The following is a 27,297-nucleotide window of genomic DNA, read 5'->3' on the forward strand; positions in this document are numbered from 1 at the left end:
AGCTCCAGAGTTCCTCTAGATGGGAGAACATTCCAGAAAGACAACCATCTCTGCAGCACTCCACAATCAGGCCTTTATGTTAGAGTGGCCAGATGGAAGCCACTCCTCAGTAAAAGGCACATGATAGCCTGCTTTGAGTTTGCCAAAAGGCATCAAAAGACTGTCAAACCTTGAGAAATAATATTCTCTGGTCTGATGAAACCAAGATTGAAACCTTTGGCCTGAACGCCAAGCGTCACGGCTGGAGGAAACCTGGCACCATCCCTACGGTGAAGCATGGCAGCATCATGTTGTGGGGAGGTTTTTCAGCAGGAAGGGACTGGGAGACTAGTCAGGATCGAGGGAAAGATGAACGAAGCAATGTACAGAGAGATGCTTGACGAAAACCTGCTCCAGAGCACTCAGGACCTCAGACTGGGACGAAGGTTCACCTTCCAACAGGACAAGGACCCTAAGCACACAGCCAAGACAATGCAGGAGTGGCTTCGGGACAAGTCTCTGAATGTCCGAGAGTGGCCCAGCCAGAGCCCGGACTTGAACCCGATTGAACATCTCTGGAGGGACCTGAAAATAGCTGTGCAGCGACGCTCCCCATCCAACCTGACAGAGGTTGAGAGGATCTGCAGAGAAGAAAGGAAGAAACTCCCCAAATACCAGTGTCCCTAGTTTGTAGTGTCATACCCAAGAAGACTTGAGGCTGTAATTGCTGTCAAAGGTGCTTCAACAAAGTACTGAGTAAAGGGTCTGAATACTTGTGTAAATGTGATATTTCTGTTTTATATTTTTTATAAATTAGCTAACATTTCTTAAAACCTGTTTTTGCTTTGTCATTATGGGGTATTGTGTGTAGATTGATAACAAAAATGTTGTTTTAATCAATTTTAGAATAAGGCTATAACCTAACATAAAGTGGAAAAAGTCAAGGGGTCTGAATAGTTTCTGAAGGCACTATAGACCAACATGATGCAACCATGCATAAAGCAAGCTCAGCCCTGTTAGTTCTATTGGTTCTGAAAGCATGGTTTATTGAGTCATTATTAGTTTTACACTTAGGACATGACCCCCTGCTGTTGTGCTGTAGAATTTGTCTCTTGCATAATAAATTCTATACATTAGTTTATACTGGATTAAGTGTACATTTTAGTTAACTGTAACTGTGTTAGTTATGCTCCAACTGTCCATCCATCTTGTGCCAACATCAGTTCTTTTTAAGTCATGGTTGCAATATTTGTTTCTAAGAGATAGTCACTTTACCCTGCCTTTATGTACATATCTACCTCAAATACCTTATTATTATCTATCCTGATGTCTAGTCACTTTACCCTGCCTTCATGTACATATCTACCTCAAATACCTTATTATTATCTATCCTGATGCCTAGTCACTTTACCCTGCCTTAATGTACATATCTACCTCAAATACCTTATTATTATCTATCCTGATGTCTAGTCACTTTACCCTGCCTTCATGTACATATCTACCTCAAATACCTTATTATTATCTATCCTGATGCCTCGTCACTTTACCCTGCCTTCATGTACATATCTACCTCAAATACTTTATTATTATCTATCCTGATGCCTAGTCACTTTACCCTGCCTTCATGTACATATCTACCTCAAATACCTTATTATTATCTATCCTGATGCCTAGTCACTTTACACTGCCTTTATGTACATATCTAACTCAAATAACTCGTACCTCTGCACATTGATCTGGTACTATTCCTTTTGTGTTACTATTTTAATAATATTGTTTTTTACTCTGCATTGTTGGGAAGGGTTCATGAGCAAGCATTTCATGGTAAAGTCAACACCGTTGTATTCAGCGCATGTGACGAATAACATTTTATTTTATTTTAAATTAATAGGAGTGTATCACTTTGGCAAAAGTATTTTGTATTTGTAGTATTTATCAGCTCCTCTTACTGGGTTCCAAACAGGAATAATAAATTCACATCACAACAAACAACAGCCTACATCATACATAAAACAATTACATCACAACAAAATAACAGCCTACATCATACATAAAACAATTACATCACAACAAAACAACAGCCTACATCATAAATAAAACAATTACATCACAACAAAACAACAGCCTACATCATACATAAAACAATTACATCACAACAAAATAACAGCCTACATCATACATAAAACAATTACATCACAACAAAATAACAGCCTACATCATAAATAAAACAATTACATCACAACAAAACAACAGCCTACATCATAAATAAAACAATTACATCACAACAAAACAACAGCCTACATCATAAATAAAACAATTACATCACAACAAAACAACAGCCTACATCATAAATAAAACAATTACATCACAACAAAACAACAGCCTACATCATAAATAAAACAATTACATCACAACAAAACAACAGCCTACATCATAAATAAAACAATTACATCACAACAAAACAACAGCCTACATCATAAATAAAACAATTACATCACAACAAAACAACAGCCTACATCATAAATAAAACAATATATCATACAAGACATTATTACATCATTACTCTAATATTATACATGTACAATATAAAATGCATAATACTACATTACTACAATTTACAATGTGTGCGTGTGTGTCCTCACAGTCCGGGTTGTGCCGTGAGGTGTTGTTTTATCTGCTTTTTAAATCTGATTTTACTGCTCGCTTGAGTTACTTGATGTGAAATAGAGTTCCATGTAGCCATGGCTCTATGTAGTACTGTGCATTTCCCATAGTCTGTTCTAGCTATGGGGACTGTGAAGAGACCTCTAGTGGCATGTTTTGTGGGGTATGCATGGATGTCTGAGCTGTGTGCTAGTAATTTAAACAGACAGCTCGGTATATTCAACACGTCAATACCTCTCACAAAAACAAGCAGTGAGGAAGTCAATCTCTCCTCCACTTTAGGCAGGAGAGATTGACATGCATATTATTAATGCTAGCTCTCCATGTACTTTTGCTCTGTACTGGGCCAGTTGTAAGTTGCCAATGTCCCTCTTTGTGGCACTTGACCATACGACTGGGCAGTAGTCCATGTGCGACAAAACTAGGGCTTGTAGGACTTGTTTTGTTGATAGTGATGTCAAGAAAGCAGAGCAGTGCTTTATTACAGACAGACCTCTGGTGTATAACAGTTGTATAACACAGTCTAGCCTATGTCATCACTACTTATTGATTTAATACATTTTGGATTAAAGAAGGCTCTTCAGTAAGGCCATTCCACTACCAATGTTTGGCTAAGGAGATTGCATGGCTGTGTGCTTGATTTTATACACCTGTTAGCAACGAGTGTGGCTGAAATAGCCCAATCCACAAATTTGAAGGGGTGTCCCCATACTTTTGTATGTACAATGTAGTTGTACCAGGGACTTTAAGAGTTACCCCATTGCCTGGGTGTCACGACTTCCGCCGAAGTCGGTCCCTCTCCTTGTTCGGGCGGCGTTCGGCGGTCGACGTCACCGGCTTTCTAGCCATCACCGATCCATTTTTAATTTGTTTTGTCTTTGTTTTCTATACACCTGGTTTCTATTCCCCAATTACATGTTCATTATTTAACCCTCTGTTTCCCCCATGTTTGTGTGCGTGTTTGTATAAAATGTTCAGGTCGTAACTTGTTGGCTGGTATTGTTTGCCGGGTTCGTTATTACGCCCGTTATTTACGAGTGACCGGTAGTTCACGCACCTTTAGTATTTGTTTTATACTGGTGCTGTTCGTGGAATAAATTACATTGTACACTCATCTCTGCTCTCCTGCGCCTGATTCCATGCACCAGTTACCCATAGCCTGACACTGGGTCAAGTGAGGCTCTAAAGTTGCCAACAGGTGATTGGTGAAAAAAACAGTGAGGAATTCCAGTAGGCGTAGCCTAAAGCTGATCTTTCTGGTTCATCCCTATTGTTTAAGTGAACAATGGACAATTTATGGCATTTATGGCAGCCGGGCAAGTGGAGCCTGCTCTGTGGTTGTCCCAATAGGCAGGGGATTTTTTTTTACTGAAAACAACCAAACTGCAAAAAATTCAAGTAGGGGTGCTGCAAAATAAGTCCATTTTTTACCTGCTACACTGGAGGCATAACTTTTGGTCAGGGCGAGCAGAGCTTGAGCAACTTTACCCTACTTCTCTGACTGGCTGAGATACTATTATAGTGGTAACTCACCTAGCCAAGCTAGCCTCGCCCTGATGTTGGTGCTAACAAGCTAGCAAGCATGCTATGTTGTGTTACATATCAACAGCCATTGTCAGCCATTCAAATCAAATCAAATTTTATTGGTCACATACACATGGTTAGCAGATGTTATTGCGAGTGTAGTGAAATGCTTGTGCTTCTAGTTCTGACAGTGCAGTAATATCTAACAAGTAATCTAACAATTCCTCAACAAATACCTAATACACACAAATCTAAGTAAAGGGATGGAATAAGAATAGATACATATAAATATATGGATGAGCGATGACTGAGCGGCATAGACAAGAAGCAATAGATGGTATAAAAATACAGTATATACACATGGGATGAGTAATGCAAGATATGTAAACATTATTAAAGTGGCATATTAAAGTGACTAGTGATCATAGTTATTTTTAGTTTTTAAATACTTTGCTATAATGACACACCTAGCTAGCTACCCACCACGTTCCTTTCTGTTAGAATGTGCACGTAGTACACCATCATGCTTTCGGGATGTCTTTTCAGATTTCACAATGATTATTTAGTTGGGACACTACATCACCACACTCCCTCTCTTGCTCTTGGTCCTCCTAATCTTTGTAAGTCACCTTGATTTCACACCTTTGTGTTTTATCAGTTTCGTTATGAAAATATTTGCGAACTCCATGACAGTAGCTAAAGCAAGGGGCTATAGCAGCACACAAATAGCCTATAAATGCATGCTGGGCCGGGCATGCCCTAAGCTTGTGAAGTGAGTGTTACTGGAGTGGTAATGGAGCAAAATTGGAGGGGGCGAGAAGGCCCGACGCTACAGCCATTGGGCAACTTGCTCCGCGCTTCAGTCAGATTTGAGAACGCTCTAGTTCCGCTCCAGCTTCGCTCCAGCTTCGCTCCAGCTCCGCTCACATGCTCTGTTCTCAATCCATGGAATTATTCCACTGCACCACCAGGATGGAACTAGCATGCCATGTTTTTTTAACTCACACAAAGCTGTTCATTTTAGTCTATTCAAACAGACCCCTTTCAAAGGAAAAAAGCAGTCATTAACCTGTTGGGGCTAGGGAGCAGTATTTGCACGGCCGGATAAAAAATGTACCCGATTTAAACTGGTTACTACTCTTGCCCAGAAACGAGAATATGCATATAACAGAACTCATATGGCAGGCCAAAACCTGAGAAGATTCCATACAGGAAGTGCCCTGTCTGACAATTTGTTCTCCTTCTGTGGCATCTCTATCGAAAATACAGCATCTCTTCTGTAACGTGACATTTTCTAAGGCTTCCATTGGCTCTCAGAAGGCGCCAGAAAGTGTTATGACGTCTCTCCAATCTCTGGGCGAAAAACAGCAGGAGATTTTGTGAGTGGTCATGCTGTGAGCAGTGACACTGGAGATGCGCGTTCATGTGAATTCTCCATTTTTTTCTTTCAGCTTTTGAATGAATACAACGTCGCCCGGTTGGAATATTATCGCTATTTTACGAGAAAAATAGCATGAAAATTGATTTTAAACAGCGTTTGACATGCTTCGAAGTACGGTAATGGAATATTTTGAAATTTTTTGTCACGAAATGCGCTCGCCCTTCGGATACTGACCTGAACGCACGAACAAAATGGAGGTATTTGAATATAACTATGGATTATTTGGAACCAAAACAACATTTGTTGTTGAAGTAGAAGTCCTGGGAGTGCATTCTGACGAAGAACAGCAAAGGTAATCCAATTTTTCTTATAGTAAATCTGAGTTTGGTGAGGGCCAAACTTAGTGGGTGTCAAATTAGCTAGCCGTGATGGCCGGGCTATGTACTCAGAATATTTCAAAATGTGCTTTCGCCGAAAAGCTATTTTAAAATCTGACATCGCGATTGCATAAAGGAGTTCTGTATCTATAATTCTTAAAATAATTGTTATGTATTTTGTGAATGTTAATCGTGAGTAATTTAGTTAATTCACCGGAAGTTTGAGGTGGGTATGCTAGTTCTGAACATCACATGCTAATGTAAAACGCTGGTTTTTGATATAAACATGCATGTATTGTATAACATAATGTCCTAGGAGTGTCATCTGATGAAGATCATCAAAGGTTAGTGCTGCATTTAGCTGTGGTTTTGGTTTTTGTGACATATATGCTTGCTTTGAAAATGGCTGTGTGATTATTTTTGGCAGGGTACTCTCCTGACATAATCTAATGTTTTGCTTTTGCTGTAAAGCCTTTTTGAAATCGGACAATGTGGTTAGATTAACGAGAGTCTTGTCTTTAAAATGGTGTAAAATAGTCATATGTTTGAGAAATTGAAGTTAAAGCATTTTTGAGGTATTTGTATTTCGCGCCACGCGATTCCACTGGCTGTTGCCCAGGGAGGTTAAGATCAGGTGTGGACAATTAGTGGGTACGGGCAACACACCTGAACACACACACAGGATAGAGTTTCTTGATGCTAAGAACAGAATATATGTTTTTAAATAACATTCTTATGACGTTCTTTGAACGTTACCAATGTTTTTGTGTGGTTTTTATAGAAAGTTTTCTTAATGTGCTGAGAACATGACTTTATATAGAACCATGAGGAAACCTGCAGAAAATGTTATGCTGAAGTACTGAAATTCCATAGAAGAACTTTGTTTCTTTACGCTCTCTGAGTTTTTTTTAGGACATTATTTTAAATAGAACCATGAGGAAACCTGTAGAAAATGCTATGTTGAAGTACTGCAATTCCCACAGAAGAATGTTGTTTCTTAATGTTCCCTGAACAATTTAAGAACATTACTTTTAACAGAACCATAAGCTAACCTGTAACAAACGTTATGCTGAAGTACTGAAATTTCCACCTAAGAAACATATGGTTCTCAGAACGTTATGTGCTAGCTGGGTATCCTGCACCATTCCCAGAAAGTTGTGGCCAGCGCCAGAAGGAATCAGTTGGAAGGGCATTTGATTTCTACAGGCAGGCACGCTTTTTAACGGTGTAAGAGTAAAGACCATAGGCCGCTCGTGAGTTTCAAGTTTGGGGAAGCTTACAACTTATCCTACAACTTCTACCGATCTACTTACCAGTTGATCATTTTTATAACAGTATTTCGTGGAACAGTTTCATTTCAATAATAACCTTTTGGTTTTTCTAATTGTTTTTCACTTGGTTAATCATAAAAATGTGAATTAAAATTCAACTAATGCAAGAGTACCAGCCTCTGCCATGTGGACACATTGATACACCGTGATCCATTCATTGGTGGCTAAATAAATTAACGCATGGAACTTAGAGCCTATAGGCCAATGCAGAAGTAGGCCTATACAGTAACTTCCATCTTCAACTAAGTAAAATACATCATCCTAAACCCAAGAAATAAAAACAGAAGAAAATATCCTGATGAAAATGCAGGTTCTTTCAATCACATTAATCTCTCTTTTCTGCCTGTCTGCCCCACTTTCTATCTGTCTTGACTTGAGCCATAGCTGGTGAAGTGCAACATTGTAGGCTACCAAATAATTCAACTGGGTCTGGGCCGAAGCAGTTGCTAGTGAACTTGCAACATTGTATCAACTAGAGAAGGCCTATTCTGGGCCCTCAGAGTATCCCGAACCAGTGAGCTCCGGACAGACAGCTTTGTTTTTAAAATTTCGTTTCCACTGGATATATCATATATGGGATCATCAGATCATGATATTTTGCTATTTCATATCGAGGCTTGGGGAATATCGGGTGTTGGAAAGACTTTTCAAATACAGTGAGGAACTATTATTATATGTAATGGATGTGTAAAAAAAAATGACTTCGTTGACTCAAGTCTACTGTGTGAGGTGAAGAAGCTCAGCTTATTAGTGGTGGACGTGGTGAGTTAAGACAATCAGAAATCCGATATCCCCTAATGGGCATGTTCCTACATTTGCCCACAGCAGGTCAGTTAGGCTTACTTTTATGCACGCTCACTCAATATTATCCAGAAAGTCTGTTCAGAAAAATCGAAAAAAGTACATATAGGCATACAACTACAGTGTTTTAATAGGGATTAGATAAAGTCAAAATATATTCATAACGTAAAATAAATAATTAAATACAGGCTATCACGTTAGATTCTACTGGTTAGATTCGTGTCTTTTCGCACGATTTAAGTAGCACGTAAATTCGTGTCTTTTCGCACTAATTAAGTAGCTCATAAATTCGTGTCTTTTCGCACGAATTGAACAACACAAAAACGCACGAAATCTGCTGAAATACATTATGTACATATATGCGCGAATTGAATGTGAGGTCGGGCTGCATTATCAGGAGAGGGAAACCAGACACATGCTCATTGCACACATGGGGCACTCCAAACAAAGGTAAATGAAAAACATGACAAAACTCGTAAATGATGGTTATGAAATAAAGTCTAGCAGGTTGAACTCTGCGAATGTTTCCACTCGGAGAGTGAGAACGGTAAATGAATCTAATTACTACCGGCATTAACAGAACTCTATGTAACCAAACGATGGATATTAACAGTAGGCCTACTACTAGTAGGCCTACTGGTACATATGTAATGGAGAATTTATCAAAATAAACAAAGGGCAAACAATTCACACAATGAAACAATGAATGTGCAAGAATTGTTGGGAGAGCTGAGCACATTCTGGAGAGCTGAGTGCATGCATTCTGGAGAGCTGAGTGCATGCATTCTGGAGAGCTGAGTGCATGCGTTCTGGAGAGCTGAGTGCATGCGTTCTGGATAGCTGAGTGCATGCGTTCTGGAGAGCTGAGTGCATGCGTTCTGGAGAGCTGAGTGCATGCATTCTGGAGAGCTGAGTGCATGCGTTCTGGAGAGCTGAGTGCATGCGTTCTGGAGAGCTGAGTGCATGCGTTCTGAAGAGCTGAGTGCATGCGTTCTGAAGAGCTGAGTGCATGCGTTCTGGAGAGCTGAGTGCATGCGTTCTTGGGAGAGCTGAGGCACGTTCTGGAGAGCTGAGTGCATGCGTTCTGGAGAGCTGAGTGCATGCGTTCTGGAGAGCTGAGTGCATGCGTTCTGGAGAGCTGAGTGCATGCGTTCTGGAGAGCTGAGTGCATGCGTTCTGGAGAGCTGAGTGCATGCGTTCTGGAGAGCTGAGTGCATGCATTCTGGAGAGCTGAGTGCATGCGTTCTGGAGAGCTGAGTGCATGCGTTCTGGAGAGCTGAGTGCATGCATTCTGGAGAGCTGAGTGCATGCATTCTGGAGAGCTGAGTGCATGCATTCTGGAGTGAAACGCGCCATATCTTCGCCACACACCCCTCCCCGCCACACACCCCTCCCCTTCTTCATCTCAATATTTTTAATTATACTCAAAACACGTTATCTTCACACATATTTTAGTTTCTTTTCACTGACAGCCACAATTCAATAATCAAGTATTTATCTTGTCACGCGTGCTAACAACATTTTTATGCACTTGTAATTTGAAACAATCCAGAGCTATTTTCTTTTAAAGAAGCTAATGATACTCCATGGTTAAGTCATGGTCTTTGGTGAAGTATGTTTAATTATTTTATTTAGACATGAGTAATTATATAATTTTGGTAAAACATACATTTACTTTAGGGGAATCCAGCATCAGAACAGTGCACTGTGCACCCACCAACTTTCCTTTCCAATTCGCAACTGTACTGAAACCAGATATCTGTTATAATGACGAGATGCTCATGTCTCCACCCTAACAATGGGAGTCATCCAACAGGCAGGAAGGCAGGCGACAAGTTTAAGTCTGCATATAATGCCCATAGAAACGCATTGGGCTCATTCTGCACAGATTTTTTGCGAGAGTGTGTCCTCTCGCTTCACCTCTTCCTCTCTGCTGAAACTATCATACCAGAGAAAGCATCTGTGCGAGCGAAACAGCGCCACTCTGTCTTACTGTATGTAACCCATGTATCTGATGCTGTCTGGCCAGAAATAGTATGACATGCTGAACTATTTTCGTCCACACAACGTCAGATACATCTTTCTATCTGCATGAGTCTCTATCAAATAAATGATCAATATTTTTATATTTTATTTGGACAGGCAAGGAGGTAACGAGGCCATCTAAGGCCCACCCCTAATGATGGGCCTGCATTGTGGGAAGGTTTTATGCAATATAACCATAGGACAACCTCACTCACACCAAGCACTAAGAAATAAATGGTTCTCAGAACATTATGTGCTAGCTGGGCTAACACTGCCATGTTGGCAATAGAATACCTTTCAAATGATGCCCACCCACCTAACCCAGATTGATTTATAATGGAATGTTTTTGGATTGTAAACTACAAGTGTGTTTAATTCAGTTCCTCCATGGCAAAGCTAGGAGCGCTCAAAAAAGCACCTTATAGTTTAAGGCTCTTTCCTTGAGTCATAATAGAGCATTGAAATGATTTAGGAACATTTTACAGTTTGCAGAGTTGTGTTGCCACTTGGAGACACTAGTTGGACCTCTCACTCAAACCGTTGTAATCGTTTTTTCTTATCTTGCACCTAATGAAAAATGTAAACGAAAATTCTTATTAATATTACTGAATGTTTACAGAGTATTTTCAGATTTCGTTATTGACAAATGCTGTAAATAGCACAGTAAATGTAAAATGCACATAAATTCCACAGTGTAATGTTTGGATTCAGTCTTGTGTCAGGTGAACTGTTTTGTCCGCACCTTTGGTGTCCCCATCCAATTGCTACCATGTCTTGCATATCCTTTTTATAGTTCTTCTGTTAGAAACATTTTTATTTGGCCCACACAGGCCAATTTTGACAAGATTAAGGAGTTAAGGTCCCTGCTACGACTAGGTTCCAAAATGTTACCTGGTTACCATCAGGAGAGAAAAAATGGCCCCAACAATCTGGGACCTGTGGTGCCACTGCCACCTCTGTGTCCAATCAGATTCCCGGAAATCGCAGGTCAGGCATGGCACAAGTCTATAGAATTCAGAGTGTGCATTCCACTTTCATAAGGTATTATTTTAGCAAACAGAAAATAACTCACTCCTGAAAGACACAAGCAAAAACTCTTTAGAGAAATGTTGTAGCAGCCTACACCTAAACATTAGTGATCTGACCTGCAGTATCAGTCTGATCAACTGTAAGCCTCTATATGTCCTGTCCCATCAATCAATCAATCAATCAAATGTATTTATAAAGCCCTTCTTACATCAGCTGATGTCACAAAGTGCTGTACAGAAACCCAGCCTAAAACCCCAAACAGCAAGGAATGCAGGTGTAGAAGCATCTGGCCAGGGGAAACAAAGTGGTAACACTATGTATTTATGGCCTGAGACAATGTATTTGTCTTAAGAGAAAATGTGAATGTGATCAACTTTGGTTTATATTGAAACTTCTTTAATCCTGTCACGACTTCCTCCGAAGTCGGTCCCTCTCCTTATTCGGGCGACGTTCGGCGGTCGACGTCACCGGTCTTTTAGCCATCGCCGATCCACCTTTCATTTTCGATTTGTTTTGTCTTGTCTTCCCACACACCTGGTTTCAATTCCATCAATTACATGTTGTGTATTTAACCCTCTGCTCCCCCCATGTCCTTGTCCGGAATTGTTTATTGTAAGTGCTTGTGCACGTTATGTCTGGTGTGCGTTGGGTTTTGTACCCATTTATTGATTGTTCTGTTTTCCGGTGGTTTATATTATTAAACTGCGCCGTTGGAAACACATTTTTTTTGCTCTCCTGCATCTGACTTCTCTGCCGCCAGTACGCACCCCTTACAAATCCAAAATTCAAATAGTGATGACATAGGCTAGACTGTGTTAATGGACCTGTCACTTTCTAAATACAAATGTATATAGGCCTACACAGGGAAGGAATTTAAGGTTTTGGGGCACTGTCCGTTTCCATCCATGGGCTGTCGTGGAATATTGACTCAGAAATATAACACTTACTAGAACCTGTGAATTCAATATAGACTTTATTACAAACGTCGCAAAGCCGAGCCTCTCCATGGAAAATACTAAATTCTCATTTTACAGTGTCCTACCTTTATAGTATTCTGTCTTTGCAAAACATATAGAGTCCCCTCCCTCTATATGAAAATAGCTTCCCTTGACCTTTCTCCATCTTTCCATCTCAGTTCTTGCTTGTTAACGCCCACATCTGATAGCTGTATAGGTTATAATTAGGGGTCGACTGATTATGATTTTTCAACGCCGATATCGATTATTGGCGGACCAAAAAAAGCTGATGCCGATTAATCGGCCAATTTTTATTTGTTTATTTATTGTAATAATGACAATTACAACAATACTGAATGAACACTTATTTTAACTTAATATAATACATCAATAAAATCAATTTAGCCTCAAATAAATAATGAAACATGTTCAATTTGATTTAAATAATGCAAAAAAAAAGTGTTGGAGAAGAAAGTAAAAGTGCAATATGTGCCATGTAAAAAAGCTAACGTTTATGTTCCTTGCTCAGAACATGAGAACATATGAAATCTGGTGGTTCCTTTTAACATGAGTCTTCAATATTCCCAGGTACGATATTTTAGGTTGTAGTTATTATAGGAATTATAGGACTATTTCTCTCTATACGATTTGTATTTCATATACCTTTGACTATTGGATGTTCTTATAGGCGCTTTAGTATTGCCAGTGTAACAGTATAGCTTCCGTCCCTCTCCTCGCTCCTACCTGGGCTTGAACCAGGAACACATCGACAACAGCCACCCTCGAAGCAGCATTACCCATGTAGAGGAAGGGAAAAAACTACTCCAAGTCTCAGAGCGAGTGACGTTTGAAACGCTATTAGTGCGCACCCGGCTAACTAGCTAGCCATTTCACATGGGTTACACCAGCCTAATCTCAGGAGTAGATAGGCTTGAAGCCATAAACAGCACAATGCATTGCAAAGGGCTGCTGGCAAAACGCACGAAAGTGCTGTTTGAATGAATGCTTACGAGCCTGCTGCTGCCTACCATCGCTCAGTCAGACTGCTCTATCAAATCATAGACTTAATTATAACATAATAACACACAGAAACACGAGCCTTAGGTCATTAATATGGTCGAATCTGGAAACCATCATCTCGAAAACAAAACGTTATTCCTGTTACATTGCACAACCTTCAGTGTTGTCATAATTACATAAAATTCTGAAAAATTACCCAAAGTGTTGCATATACCCTGACTGCGTGCAATGAACGCAAAATGACACAATTTCACCTGGTTAATATTGCCTGCTAACCTGGATTTCATTTAGCTAAATATGCAGGTTTAAAAATATATACTTCTGTGTATTGATTTTAAGAAAAGCATTGATGTTCATGGTTAGGTACAGTTGTGCAACGATTGTGCTTTTTTTCGCAAATGCGCTTTTGTTAAATCATCCCCGTTTGACGAAGTCGGCTGTCTTTGTTAGGAAGAAATAGTCTTCACAGTTCGCAACGAGCCAGGCGGCCCAAACTGCTGCATATACCCTGACTCTGTTTGCAAGAGAAGTGACACATTTTCACAAGTTAAAAGAAATTCATGTTAGCAGGCAATATTAACTAAATTTGCAGGTTTAAAAATATATACTTGTGTATTGATTTTAAGAAAGGCATTGATGTTTATGGTTGGAGCAACGTGTACCTAAGCGATTATATGCAACGCAGGACAGGCTAGATAAACTAGTAATATCATCAACCATGTGTAGTTAACTAGTGATTATGATTGATTGATTGTTTTTTATAAGATAAGTTTAATGCTAGCTAGCAATTTACCTTGGCTTCTTACTGCATTCGCGTAACAGGCAGGCTCCTCGTGGAGTGCAATGTAAAGCAGGTGGTTAGAGCGCTGGATTAGTTAACCGTAAGGTTGCAAGATTGAATCCCTGAGCTGACAAGGTAAAAATCAGTCTTTCTGCCCCTGAACAAGGCAGTTAACCCACCGTTCCTAGGCCGTCATTGAAAATAAGAATGTGTTCTTAACTGACTTGCCTAGTTAAATAAAGGTCTAAAAAAATAAAAAATTACCGTCCAAATCGGCGTAAAAAAATACCGATTTCCGATTGATATGAAAACTTGAAATCGGCCCTAATTAATCGGCCATTCCGATTAATCGGTCGACCTCTAGTGATAATGGTAGCAGGCCCTGGTCCTATATGTTCCATTCCTTATATAGCCATTCTGTCTTAGCTCTTCAAACTGGACAGCCTAAACACTGCTAATAATGGAAATATAATCATAGTCATGAGTTTTGCTCCCACAGGGCCTACATGATGCAACCCTGCCTAAAGCAAGCTCAGTCCTGTTAGTTCTATTGTCTAATCACAGTTGTCTGTGTAACGGAAACCCCCCTTTTAAAATATAATTAATATGAACAAGTACAAGGTTTTACTATAACTATTGCTGAACACACCTTTTCTATGCATTTATTGTCCATACTGTCTATATTTCTGACTCTGATATTGCTTGTTCTGATAATTATGAATTGTTTTACTTTTTGGATTATTTGTGTATTGTTTTTTAATTTCTAGATATTACCGCACTTTTGGAGCTAGAAAACACAAGCATTTCGCTGCAGATCGATGTACACGACCAAATAAACTTTGATTTGAAGGTTGCTGCAGTTTGACAGGGTTTTCATCCTCCCTATAGGGCCAGGAGTTTTTCAGGAGTTGAACTATGTGACCTGATTAGAAAAACTCTGTTCTCCTCATAGCCCATATAAAACATTTTTTAAATGGATTAATCACTGTCGTACCCTATCCAGAGATGTACTTTCCGGTCTGAAAGGCCCTTTCCAATCGGCCAAGTCAGCAGTACTTTTTGGTTGCTCAAAGATTATGGTCACTTGCCCGAAAATGTGAGTAAAGTCTCAGAGAGGTCAGAGAGTAGTTTGGCCAAAGAGGAACTCATACCGTTTAACCCAATTCAGCTTCCATAAGGAGTATTTACAACTGAATATGATTTAAGGAATGACTCCATCTAGTGGAGGAATAATAGACATGGTACTATACAGAGAAGCAGAGTAGACCTAGATAGACATGATTCATGTGGGCTTTTAGAGGAGGGTAAGTACTATACAGAGAAGCACAGTAGACCTAGATAGACATGGTTCATGTGGGCTTTTAGAGGAGGGTAAGTACTATACAGAGAAGCAGAGTAGACCTAGATAGACATGGTTCATGTGGGCTTTTAGAGGAGGGTAAGTACTATACAGAGAAGCACAGTAGACCTAGATAGACATGGTCCATGTTGGCTTTTAGAGGAGGGTAAGTACTATACAGAGAAGCACAGTAGACCTAGATAGACATGGTTCATGTGGGCTTTTAGAGGAGGGTAAGTACTATACAGAGAAGCACAGTAGACCTAGATAGACATGGTTCATGTGGGCTTTTAGAGGAGGGTAAGTACTATACAGAGAAGCAGAGTAGACCTAGATAGACATGGTTCATGTGGGCTTTTAGAGGAGGGTAAGTACTATACAGAGAAGCACAGTAGACCTAGATAAACATTGTCCATGTTGGCTTTTAGAGGAGGGTAAGTACTATACAGAGAAGCACAGTAGACCTAGATAGACATGGTTCACGTTGGCTTTTAGAGGAGGGTAAGTGCTATACAGAGAAGCAGTCGACCTAGATAGACATCAGATCTTTGAATCTGTCATATTATGGTGTCTGTGAGAGCATGGGCAGCGCCATTGAGGCCATCTCCATTTTGAAGTAGTCCATTTTCTTCTTCTACTATTTCTATGAGTTGGCAAACAAACTGAAAGGGTGCATACTGCCACATGCAGTGTGTGGTTTGAACAGGTATAAAGGCAAGGTTGGTGATTTACTACCGCCTGCAGTTATGGAAATTTCTGCTCAGAACTATAATTCATTGGCTGATCCCTCCTGATGACCCAATTGGAATTATGTAATCCTTCCTTAACCCATATGAAGTCCCACCCACCCAGTAGACAACTTCAAAATGGTGACAGTCTACAATGGCACTGGCCATGGCAAAACAGGCTTTTGGGCACAAGAGTCCTCTAGCTATTTCTATGGGAAGCACCAGCTGTCATTTGGGGGAAAAAACAATCCACATCCCTGCATATTCAAATGCCTTTATTCAAGTGCAAGCATAGATGTTATAGTTTTTTCTTAATACTTATGTAAGAACAGTGCTACATGTTGATATGCTTTCAGCAAATCAACAAAACTACATTACCATAATTTAAAACTCTTGACTAAAAGAAATTAGCAATTGATTGGCAACAGGGACATAATTATTAGATTTGTGGATGTGTGTTAGGAGCATTGTTGCATCTGTTCCAGGCAGTGCTATCAGATGTATTCTGGTCTCACCACGAAGCGAAAGTCATACTGGCCTTCAGGACAGGGGTAGGACAGGGCCAGACTGCTGTTAGTAGGGATCTGGGCCATGTCGTTCTTGAAGTCCTGGACGTGAAAGACATACCTGCCCTCACATGTTAGGAGCAGTCGGTTGCTGAAGCGAACACTGTTGGTCTGGTTTTGTCTGAGGCTGCTTTGGAGAGAGAGACTGGCAGTGGGGAAGGAAATACACCTGGAACATTCTCGTTGGTTCTTAAAGACTCTTGCTGACCAACTGACGGGGTTGGTTTCCTTGGTCTGGTAAATCAAACTATTGTGGTTTGGTGTTGTGAATGACTTGCCGTATTCTGGCATGGGGTAATAAGGTTGGTAGTTATTGTAGCGCCTGTTGTAATCATATCGTATATCTTGGCGTGGTGGCTCTTTGTTGGTTGAGTTGATGGTGATGCTCCATGGCTCAGCAGTGTAGATCCTGGGATGGTAATCATGCTCTTCTTCACTCTCGCTGCTTTTGTGCTTCCTCAGAGTGTCGAACGACAAGGCGTTGAACTGGAAGCCTCTGAGCATGCTGACACGATAGAGCTTCTCGTGGCTCCTGTAGAGCTCTGAGGTGAACTGCAGGTCGTAGAGCTTCTCGACAGGGATCATCGGGAAGCGGATGTGGCCTAACAGGGCCACCTGGCTCTTGGTGCCGGTCGAGTCACCCTTCTCTATGATCCAACTCTCCAGCGCTTGCAGGAGGAACCCCTCGTCCGGTACCACTAGGTCAGACCGCGCCAAGAGGGCCATCAGGAAGTCTGTGGAGAGATCGCTCCAGGCCGGGGAGTTGATCAGAGCCTCGCAGTTCCAGGCCAGGTACTGGAGGCAGTTCTCCTGAAGCAGCAGGTCCCCGGTCTGGACGGAGTACTGGTACAGGGAGACCTGGGTGTAGAAGGAGGGGTCCTCAGGGAGGAGTACGGTGAAGAGCCTGCCGGTGTCCTGCATCAGCCGTTTCACCCCGAACATTGAGGCCAGCTTGTGGAGGCACTGGGCAGAGGAGACGGTCACGTCAATCTTGCGGGTGTAAAGGTACCTAGAGAACCAGAGCAAGGACATTTAAATAAATGTACTTGTATTTAAAAAAATTTAGGAGTTACCATAGCTAAAAAGGAACTTCAGCCAGTGGTGTTAGACCTAGAGAAAAACTGTGCTTTAACCTCCCTGGGCGAGGTCCCACCCTAGTCAACAGCCAGTGGAATCGCATGGCGCGAAATACAAATACCTCAAAAATGCTATAACTTCAATTTCTCAAACATATGACTATTTTAAACCATTTTAAAGACAAGACTCTCGTTAATCTAACCACATTGTCCGATTTCAAAAAGGCTTTACAGCGAAAGCAAAACATTAGATTATGTCAGGAGAGTACCCTGCCAAAAATAATCACAGCCATTTTCAAAGCATGCATATGTCACAAAAACCAAAACCACAGCTAAATGCAGCACTAACCTTTGATGATCTTCATCAGATGACACTCCTAGGACATTATGTTATACAATACATGCATGTTTTGTTCAATCAAGTTCATATTTATATAAAAAAAACAGCATTTTACATTAGCATGTGATGTTCAGAACTAGCATACCCAGCGAAAACTTCCGGTGAATTTACTAAATTACTCATGATAAACGTTCACAAAATACATAACAATTATTTTAAGAATTATAGATACAGAACTCCTTTATGCAATCACGGTGTCAGATTTTAAAATAGCTTTTCGGCGAAAGCACATTTTGCAATATTCTGAGTGCATAGCTCGGCCATCACGGCTAGCTAATTTGACACCCACCAAGTTTGGGACTCACTAAACTCTGATTTACTATTAGAAAAATTGGATTACCTTTGCTGTTCTTCGTCAGAATGCACTCCCAGGACTTCTACTTCAACAACAAATGTTGTTTTGGTTCCAAATAATCCATAGTTATATTCAAATACCTCCATTTTGTTCATGCGTTCAGGTCAGTATCCGAAGGGTGACGCGCGAGCGCATTTCGTGACAAACAATTTCAAAATATTCCATTCCCGTACTTCGAAGCATGTCAAACGCTGTTTAAAATCAATTTTTATGCTATTTTTCTCGTAAAATAGCGATAATATTCCAACCGGGCGACGTTGTATTCATTCAAAAGCTGAAAGAAAAAAATAGAGAATTCACATGAACGCGCATCTCCAGTGTCACTGTTCTCAGCATGACCACTCACAAAATCTCCTGCTGTTTTTCGCCCAGAGACTAGAGAGACGTCATAACACTTTCTGGCGCCGTCTGAGAGCCAATGGAAGCCTAGAAAATGTCACGTTACAGCAGAGATGCTGTATTTTCGATAGAGATGCCACAGAAGGAGAACAAATTGTCAGACAGGGCACTTCCTGTATGGAATCTTCTCAGGTTTTGGCCTGCCATATGAGTTCTGTTATACTCACAGACACCATTCAAACAGTTTTAGAAACTTTAGAGTGTTTTCTATCCAAATCTACTAATTATATGCATATTCTCGTTTCTGGGCAAGAGTAGTAACCAGTTTAAATCAGGTACGTTTTTTTATCCGGCCGTGCAAATACTGCCCCCTAGCCCCAACAGGTTTTAAGTAAGGCACAATCACCCTGGAGCTACACAATTGATGCAAGGAGACGTTGATTCATCTCGACAGACTACTTTTGAGGCCTAAAATCATCTGACACATTTGGATTCTTGTGTATGTATTTAACCAATAAACATACAGTGTATCTAAATAGCACCTGTTAAGGGTCATATACTAGTACCTGATGAAGCTGGTGACACAGGGGCTGCAGGCTTGGCTAATCTCTAGGGAGAGGTTACTGGACCCGTTGGTGATGTTGAAGTTTGAGTAGAGAGAGAGGATCAGTTTGTGGGTGCAGATGTTCCTCTCCTCCACTTCAAACTTCCCCTCCCCATCTCTGTTCCCTGTGGGGCTCTTGATTGCGATGAGGAAGTCACAGTCATCTCCACGGTCAAACAGCTCACCCAGGTCATCTGACAGGCCCAGACTGTGGTCCAGGAAATGTGCTGTGTCACTGGTCAAATCTGTGCCTGTACAGTATGAGGAATACACGTGATTAGGACTGTACATGATTAGTAGGAATATGTAGGGCTGATAGTGTGTATTTTAGTTTCAGTGAAGTTTAAGAACATGTATTCATTCATTAATTAATTCCTTTATTTACCAGGAAAAGAACCTTGTGCAGTTGTTATGGGTTAAAATGTCTGTTTCTTCCATAACCCTTGGTCAGACAGGGGCTGTAGACACAGAGTGAATCTGAAAAGTATTTTCCTCAATTCCCTGCATCCTCTCAACTCACCTCCTAAAACCATCAGAGGGAATCAGGGAGAGCATTGGATCTTATCCACCAATGCTCTGCTCACTTCTCTCTGATGTTTGCGAAGGAGGCGTGGAGACTTTTCAGAAGGAGACGAGAGGAGCCAAGGAATCAGGGGACATACTATTGAGATTCCCCCACAGTGTAGTAGCATACCTCTCTCACAAACGACCCCTGCGTCCTCCTTGTGGGAACAGTCGGTCAACGCCCAGCCCTTGAAAGGACAGCTGGACAGGGACTTCTCGGTTCCTTTGCAGTCCATATCATCCAACCAGATTGAACCCGATCCTTGGATACAAAACAGAGGATAAACAAGGAGCAAGCAAAATCATGTGCAGAAATAAGCAAAATATTATATTGTGGTGTATAGTTAAGTTAGTTGACTCTTTCTGCTGGTGCTGCCTGCCATTCCCACAAATCACTACCTATTTGAACTTGCTCCCTCCAAGAATCCCAAATTCCTTGTTGTCATATTGCTAACACTTATTCAATTCTCTCATACTTTCACAAAAGTCGCTAGGGGCTAGGGGGTTGCTGAGGTTTGATTTGGGATTCAGAGTTATTGACAATGCGATTAATACTTATTTTTTCCACTGCTTCCTGGTGACAAAGTCATGCAATGAGTCATATTCATCAGGCAAACTGTAGCAAAAGGTTTCAAATTGTTGTGCTGACAGAACATGAAGGATTGTGGGCCCACCTTCTCTGTGGCCGACGTGTGTAAAACATGTAAACGTGTTAACCCTTGCAAGGCTGCCGGTCCAGATTGCATCCCTAGCCATGTCCTCAGAGCATGTGCAGACCAGCTGGCTGGTGCATTTACGGGCATATTCAATCTCTCCCTATCCCAGTCTGCTGTCCCCACATGCTTCAAGATGGCCACCATTGTTCCTGTACCCAAGAAGGGAAAGGTAACTGAACTGAATGACTATCGCCCTGTAGCACTCACCTCTGTCATCATGAAGTGCTTTGAGACTAGTCAAGGATCCTATCACCTCTACCTTACCTGCCACCCTAAACCCACTTTAAATTTGCTTTCTGCCCCAATAGATCCACAGACGATGCAATCACCATCACTCTGCACACTGCCCTATCCCATCTGGGCAAGAGGAATACCTATGTAAGAATGCTGTTTATTGATTATAGCTCAGCATTCAACACCATAGTACCCTCCAAGCTCATCATTAAGCTTGAGGCCCTGGGTCTGAACCCCAACTTGTGCATCTGGGTCCTGGACTTCTTGACGGGCCGCCCCAATGTGGTGAAGGTAGGAAACATCACCTCCACTCCGCTGATCCTCATCACTGGGGCCCCACAGGGGTTCATGCTCAGCCCCCCCGCCTGTACTCCCTGTTCACCCATGACTGCATGGCCAAGCATGCCTCCAACTCAATCATCAAGCTTGCAGATGACACAACAGTAGAAGGCTTGATTACCAACGATGACGAGACAGCCAGAGATGATTGAACAGAGATGATTGTTGACTTCAAGAAACAGCAGAGGGTGCTGCCTATACCCATAGACTAGAAATCATTGTCCACTTTAAGGAATGGAACACTAGTCACTTTAATAATGTTTACATATCTGGCATTACTCATCCCATATGTATATACTGTATTCTATACTATTCTACGGTATCTTAGCCACTTAATGGTTACATATCTGGCATTACTCATCTATATGTATATACTGTATTCTATACTATTCTACGGTATCTTAGCCACTTAATGGTTACATATCTGGCATTACTCATCTATATGTATATACTGTATTCTATACTATTCTACGGTATCTTAGTCACTTAATGGTTACATATCTGCCATTACTCATCTATATGTATATACTGTATTCTATACTATTCTACGGTATCTTAGCCACTTAATGGTTACATATCTGGCATTACTCATCTATATGTATATACTGTATTCTATACTATTCTACGGTATCTTAGCCACTTAATGGTTACATATCTGGCATTACTCATCTATATGTATATACTGTATTCTATAGTATTCTACGTTCTCAATCACCTAATGTTTATATATCTTGCATTACTCATCTCATATGTATATACTGTTTTCTATACTATTCTACGGTATCTTAGTCTGTTCCGCTCTGACATCGCTCATCCATATATGTATATAGTCTTAATTCATTCCTACTTAGATTTGTGTGTATTGGGTATATGCTGTGTAATTACTTGTTTAGATATTACTGCACTGTTGGAGCTAGAAGCACATGCATTTCTCCACACCCGCAATAACATCTGCTAATAGTGTGCATGTGACCAATAAAATGTGATTTGATTTGAAAATGAGCATTCCTTATTGCACAAGATCTGATGGTGCCTACCCGTTTGACTCTGTGTTGCACTGTTTTATTCTTCCATGTTGTGCCTAGTGAATACGACCCAGGTATTCCCTCCCTGTTTCAGTCCATTTGGTGCCTAGTGAATACGACCCAGGTATTCCCTCCCTGTTTCAGTCCATTTGGTGCCTTGTGAATATGACCCAGGTATTCCCTCCCTGTTTCAGTCCATTTGGTGCCTAGTGAATACGACCCAGGTATTCCCTCCCTGTTTCAGTCCATTTGGTGCCTAGTGAATATGACCCAGGTATTCCCTCCCTGTTTCAGTCCATTTGGTGCCTAGTGAATACGACCCAGGTATTCCCTCCCTGTTTCAGTCCATTTGGTGCCTAGTGAATACGACCCAGGTATTCCCTCCCTGTTTCAGTCCATTTGGTGCCTAGTGAATACGACCCAGGTATTCCCTCCCTGTTTCAGTCCATTTGGTGCCTTGTGAATATGACCCAGGTATTCCCTCCCTGTTTCAGTCCATTTTCTTCCATTTGGTGCCTAATGAACATGACCCTTGTAAGATACTAACCCTCTCCATAAGTCCCTCCAGTGACAGCAGATACAACGCCAGGGAACTTCAGCTGACGACACACCACCTGAGCCTCGGCCAGGTCCCAGCCATCGTCACAGACGGTCCCCCATTTCCCCTCGTGGTACACCTCCACTCGACCCTCTGAGTCATGCTTACCCCCCACCAGCCTCACCGCGCCTTCCTGTGTGGGCTCTGTCGAGGACTTACCTGTGAGCACAGAGAGGGTGAGGATTTTAAGTTAGTCAGTTTAAAAATTGGACTGATGAGCTTCAACTGACAACGGATATATGCAACTATGCTGTTTCCTTACATTTCTATTAGGCTGCAGTACAAAGGATGAACCAACTTGTTTGTGTTTTGCAAATAGGAACTTGAGGAGAACTCTACAAGATTGGCCTATTGTTGGGGTAGGTTCCTTGTCCCTTGTCAATCTTTGGCTTATTGGTGAAATAAGCTGTCAGACAATATCTTCTTTAAGTAAATGAAACCTTTATTTAATGCAATTGCAGACAGAAGTTGACAACGAAAACACAGCACGCATGTTTCACAGTAAGTTCTGCACCCCACCTAAGGGCACAGCTGATTATATACATGTGATCACTCCCTAGTGGTCTGATCACCAACGTCAATGTATGTGTGTATCAATAAGCTGAGGTTACCTTATAAGGTAACCTAGTACAGTAGTTTCTCTGAATTTATTAGAATTGTCCACTGTCACACAAGATCAACATGTCAAAACCAGACAGTGGTTACTTCTCTTTATCTAGTTTCAGTCTGGCTCAGAACCAGCCTGCATGTACACTCTCGCCAGGGCTTAACCACAGACTAATATAGATGCTTGTGCAACGTGTAGTGGCAGAGTTCTTAGACACATAGCAACAGTATCTTATTATAAGGCCTGCAGCAAAACATTTGAATCTTAAGGTCCCCTTAATCAATAATGGGGAGGGTCTTTGGGACCCACCCCCTACACTATTCCTGATTCATTGGAAAGTCTGCTATAAAAACATCAGATCATTGTCATTCTCAAACTAACATGACTTAATTGTGATGAAGTGATAGGGGAATATCAGATTTCATTGTCCAACTGAACTTACCCTGGTCCCAGATCTGTTTGTGCTGTATGGCCATGGCCTTTGGCATGACAATGACAGTAGGAGTTAACAACACAGTACAAACCAGGCTAAATGGAACTCACTGAATAGATTCCATGTTGCAGAGTCTAGTCCAGGGACATGGAGAAGCAACAGCAGCCACAGAGTGATTCCACGATTCTGCATTTTCACCAGCCAGCTTGGAAAACTGACAAACAGATAAGCAATAGAAAAAGAGGAAAATTTGGCATCCTGAGTGGCTCAGCGGTCTAAGGCACTGCAGTGCAGTGTTCGATCCCGGGCTGTATCCCAACCCGCTGTGATTGGGAGTCTCATAGGGCGGCGCACAATTGGCCCAGCGGCGTCCGGGTTAGGTTTTGGCCGGTGTATGGCGTCTTTGTAAATAAGAATTTGTTCTTAACTGACTTGCCTAGTTAAATAAAGGTTAAATAAAATAATTCTGCATGGAACAGTGGGCCAAACTTCCTCCACAGCAACGTGAGAGACTGATCAACAACTACAGGAAGCGTTTGGTTGGAGTCATTGCAGGTAAAGGTAAATTGCAAACGTTGTTTTGACACTGACTGACAAGCATTGCGATTCGACAAGTAGAAACGTCAGGTTTGTCACTACCGGGTCGGTACAGTGGGTATTTTGTTCTAGCAAGAGAAGGAACCGCCTCCCACTGTTATCCGCAGTGAGATTCTCAGTGTTTCTGGTGAAATATGCCCACCTCACAACGTCCATGAGCAAAACCATTGGCCTAAAGCTTCAATGTCTAACGTTAACATTATATTATACCATCTTCCTCAACAATAACAACCACCATTTTTAGTTTTAGCTGATGCAATACATGAATTATAATTACATTTAAAAAATGGTACTAAAGTAGCATAATTGTATTCTACACAAAAATACAAGTAGTGCTGTATCTGCTAAAAATCTAATGCTTCATGTCAAATACCTGCATTCAATAAGACAACAGTCATACAGTCTACAATGCACTGTGCTATTCCACTCCATACATTGTATTGATAAGAAATCATATCACATTTTGTTGATTTTTAACGTCCATTTTCTATACATAAAGTAAATGTATGTGTACAAGAGACAATCAAGTATATATATTACAATCAAACAGTATTGTTTATGCATCACCGAGGACAATAGTTAATTAGGCCTTTCCAGAGATGACATTCTGATTCTCAAATGTCTTACCTCTTGTGTCTTGCTGTGTGCGTCGTGGTTCTTTTACAACCCTTATGAAATTATACAGCTTATATAGAAACAGGGCTGGAAGTAGTTGCTAATGTAATGAAAACTGCACTTCTGCAAATGGATTCTCTACGTTTCGTTTCTTGTGAAATCAAAGGGGATCTGGGTAGCATGAATCTTGCCCTGGAGGCAGCTAGGCAGAGTGGGCACTAGCTGGCACAGCCACAGTCTTAAAATCAGATTTGAAACCTAACCCTAACCTTAAACCTAACCTTAACCTCACTGTTAAACCTAATGCCTAACCTTAAAGCACTTTTTTAAATTCATTTTCACGATATAGCCAAACTCTTTGGACTTTGCAGCTGGGACATCTAGCGGAAATCGCTCAGTTCTGCCTTGAGGGCAAGATTCATGGCAATAAACGTTAACCTGATCACAAAGGGGCTGGTTGAAACAGGTTGTGGGAGTGAGCAAGTCATAACGTGACAAAATAAGTGAGTATAGTGTAGAAAATCATTTTACCACCATTTTTACCATCTAAACCGCTGGTGTACAAAACTGAAAGTAAAAGCCACAAAAACTAAAGCATAGAAATAACGCACATAGAACAGATCTACCTCCTCTTAAACTTCCGTTCATTGAGAATGACATATCTGTAAAACACTTCTATGTGAATTTTGTCAGGTCGCCCAAAAAGTTACATATTGCAGATCTACTGCCTCTTGAACTTGCATTCAATGAGAATGACAGATCTATAACACATTTCTATGCACATTTTATTGGTTCACCCCAAAAATTACATATTGCAGCTTTAAAGCAAGTTTTATGCAGTTCTACACATTTTGCCATGTGGTAGAGAGAAAATGTTGCAATTTTATAACACATTTCCAGCAATTGTACAGATTGTGCCATGTTAAAATGATATCTGAGAGTGACTAACAAAATCAATGGGGGCCCCCTGGAAGTCAGGGCCTCTGGGCGTGTGCCCTGCGTGCCTGGTCAGTATTCGGCCATGATTACTACACGTTTAGATACTTGGGTAAACTAACTTACCAATCTAAAAATTGTTGGCTGACATGGCTAATTGAGTGACTGTCAGTGACTAAGAAAAACTGCTGATGCACAACCAAATGTTCAACCTGGACCTTGTAAGTTGAGACCCCGGCTTTTTTGGGGGGTCTCAGCAACTGCTTATGTCACTTATGCCTGGAGTTGGAACTGCAATTTCCCAACCCCAATAGATAAAAGACTGACTGTACCAAGATACAGTGCCTTCAGAAAGTATTCACACCCCTTGACCTTTTCCACATTTTGTTGTGTTACAGATACAATTTAGATTTGTTTTGTCTCTGATCTACACACAATACCAATTATGTTTTTAGAAATGTTTACCAAATTAATAAAAAATGAAAAATGTAAACCCCTTTGTTATGGCAAGCCTAAATAACAATAATTAGTTGCATGGGCTAACTCTGCATGCAATAATGTTGTTAAAAATGATTTTTGAATGACTACTCCAGCTCTATACCCTACACATACAATTACCTGTAAGGTCCCACAGTCGAGCAGTGAATTTCAAGCAGAGATTCAACGACAAAGACCAGGGAGATTTGCCAATGCCTCGCAAAGAAGGGCACCTATTGGTAGATGGATTTTTAAAAAGCAGATATTGAATATCCCTTTGAGCATGGTGAAGTTATTAATTACACTTTGTATGGTGTATCAATACACCAAGTCACTACAAAGATACAGGCATCCTCAGTTGCCGGAGAGGAAGGAAATCGCTCAGGGATTTCACCATGAGGCCAATGGTGACTTTAAAACAGTTACAGAGTTTAAAATAAATCTTCTTAAGGCTAGGGTCCTTTTTTCTCAATTTCCGCCTGACTGACGTGCCCAAAGTAAACTGCCTGTTGCTCAGGCCCTGAAGCCAGGACATGCATATAATTGGTACCATTGGAAAGAAAACCCTTTGAAGTTTGTAGAAATGTTAAAATAAGGTCGGAGACTATAATACAATCGATATGGTAGGTAAAATTCCAAAGAAAAACCAACCAGTTGTTTTTTTGAGAGCCCATGCTTTTACAATGGAAAGTATAGGGGCATAATGAATTCTAGCTCCCAGGATGCAATTCACATGGCTTCCACAGGGTGTCAGCAGTCTATGTTCAAGGTGTCAGGCTTGTAACTTCCAAAATGAATAAGAAATATGAGTTTTACGAGGACACACTCTTGGAAATTCGAGTTTGGGCGCGCGATGAAGACGCACCTGCTAATATTGGTTT

The 27,297-nt window shown here is 41.0% G+C and overlaps 1 protein-coding gene across 1 annotated transcript; it reads right to left on the bottom strand.

Annotated features, from left to right (window-relative positions):
• Window positions 1-16,193: 16,193 nt before the first annotated feature.
• On the bottom strand, window positions 16,194-25,135 carry lg3bp (Galectin-3-binding protein). The gene is made up of 6 exons (NM_001141791.1): window positions 25,016-25,135; window positions 23,902-24,005; window positions 22,701-22,910; window positions 19,970-20,101; window positions 19,238-19,526; window positions 16,194-17,510 (listed from the first exon to the last, which is right to left on the bottom strand). Exons 2-6 carry the CDS (start codon window positions 23,981-23,983, stop codon window positions 16,430-16,432), a joined length of 1,794 nt encoding a protein of 597 aa, NP_001135263.1. The 5' UTR covers window positions 23,984-24,005; window positions 25,016-25,135; the 3' UTR covers window positions 16,194-16,429.
• Between the last annotated feature and the right edge of the window lie 2,162 nt (window positions 25,136-27,297).

This window comes from Salmo salar, chromosome ssa03 (assembly GCF_905237065.1).
Source record: "Salmo salar chromosome ssa03, Ssal_v3.1, whole genome shotgun sequence".
Taxonomy (NCBI): domain Eukaryota; kingdom Metazoa; phylum Chordata; class Actinopteri; order Salmoniformes; family Salmonidae; genus Salmo; species Salmo salar.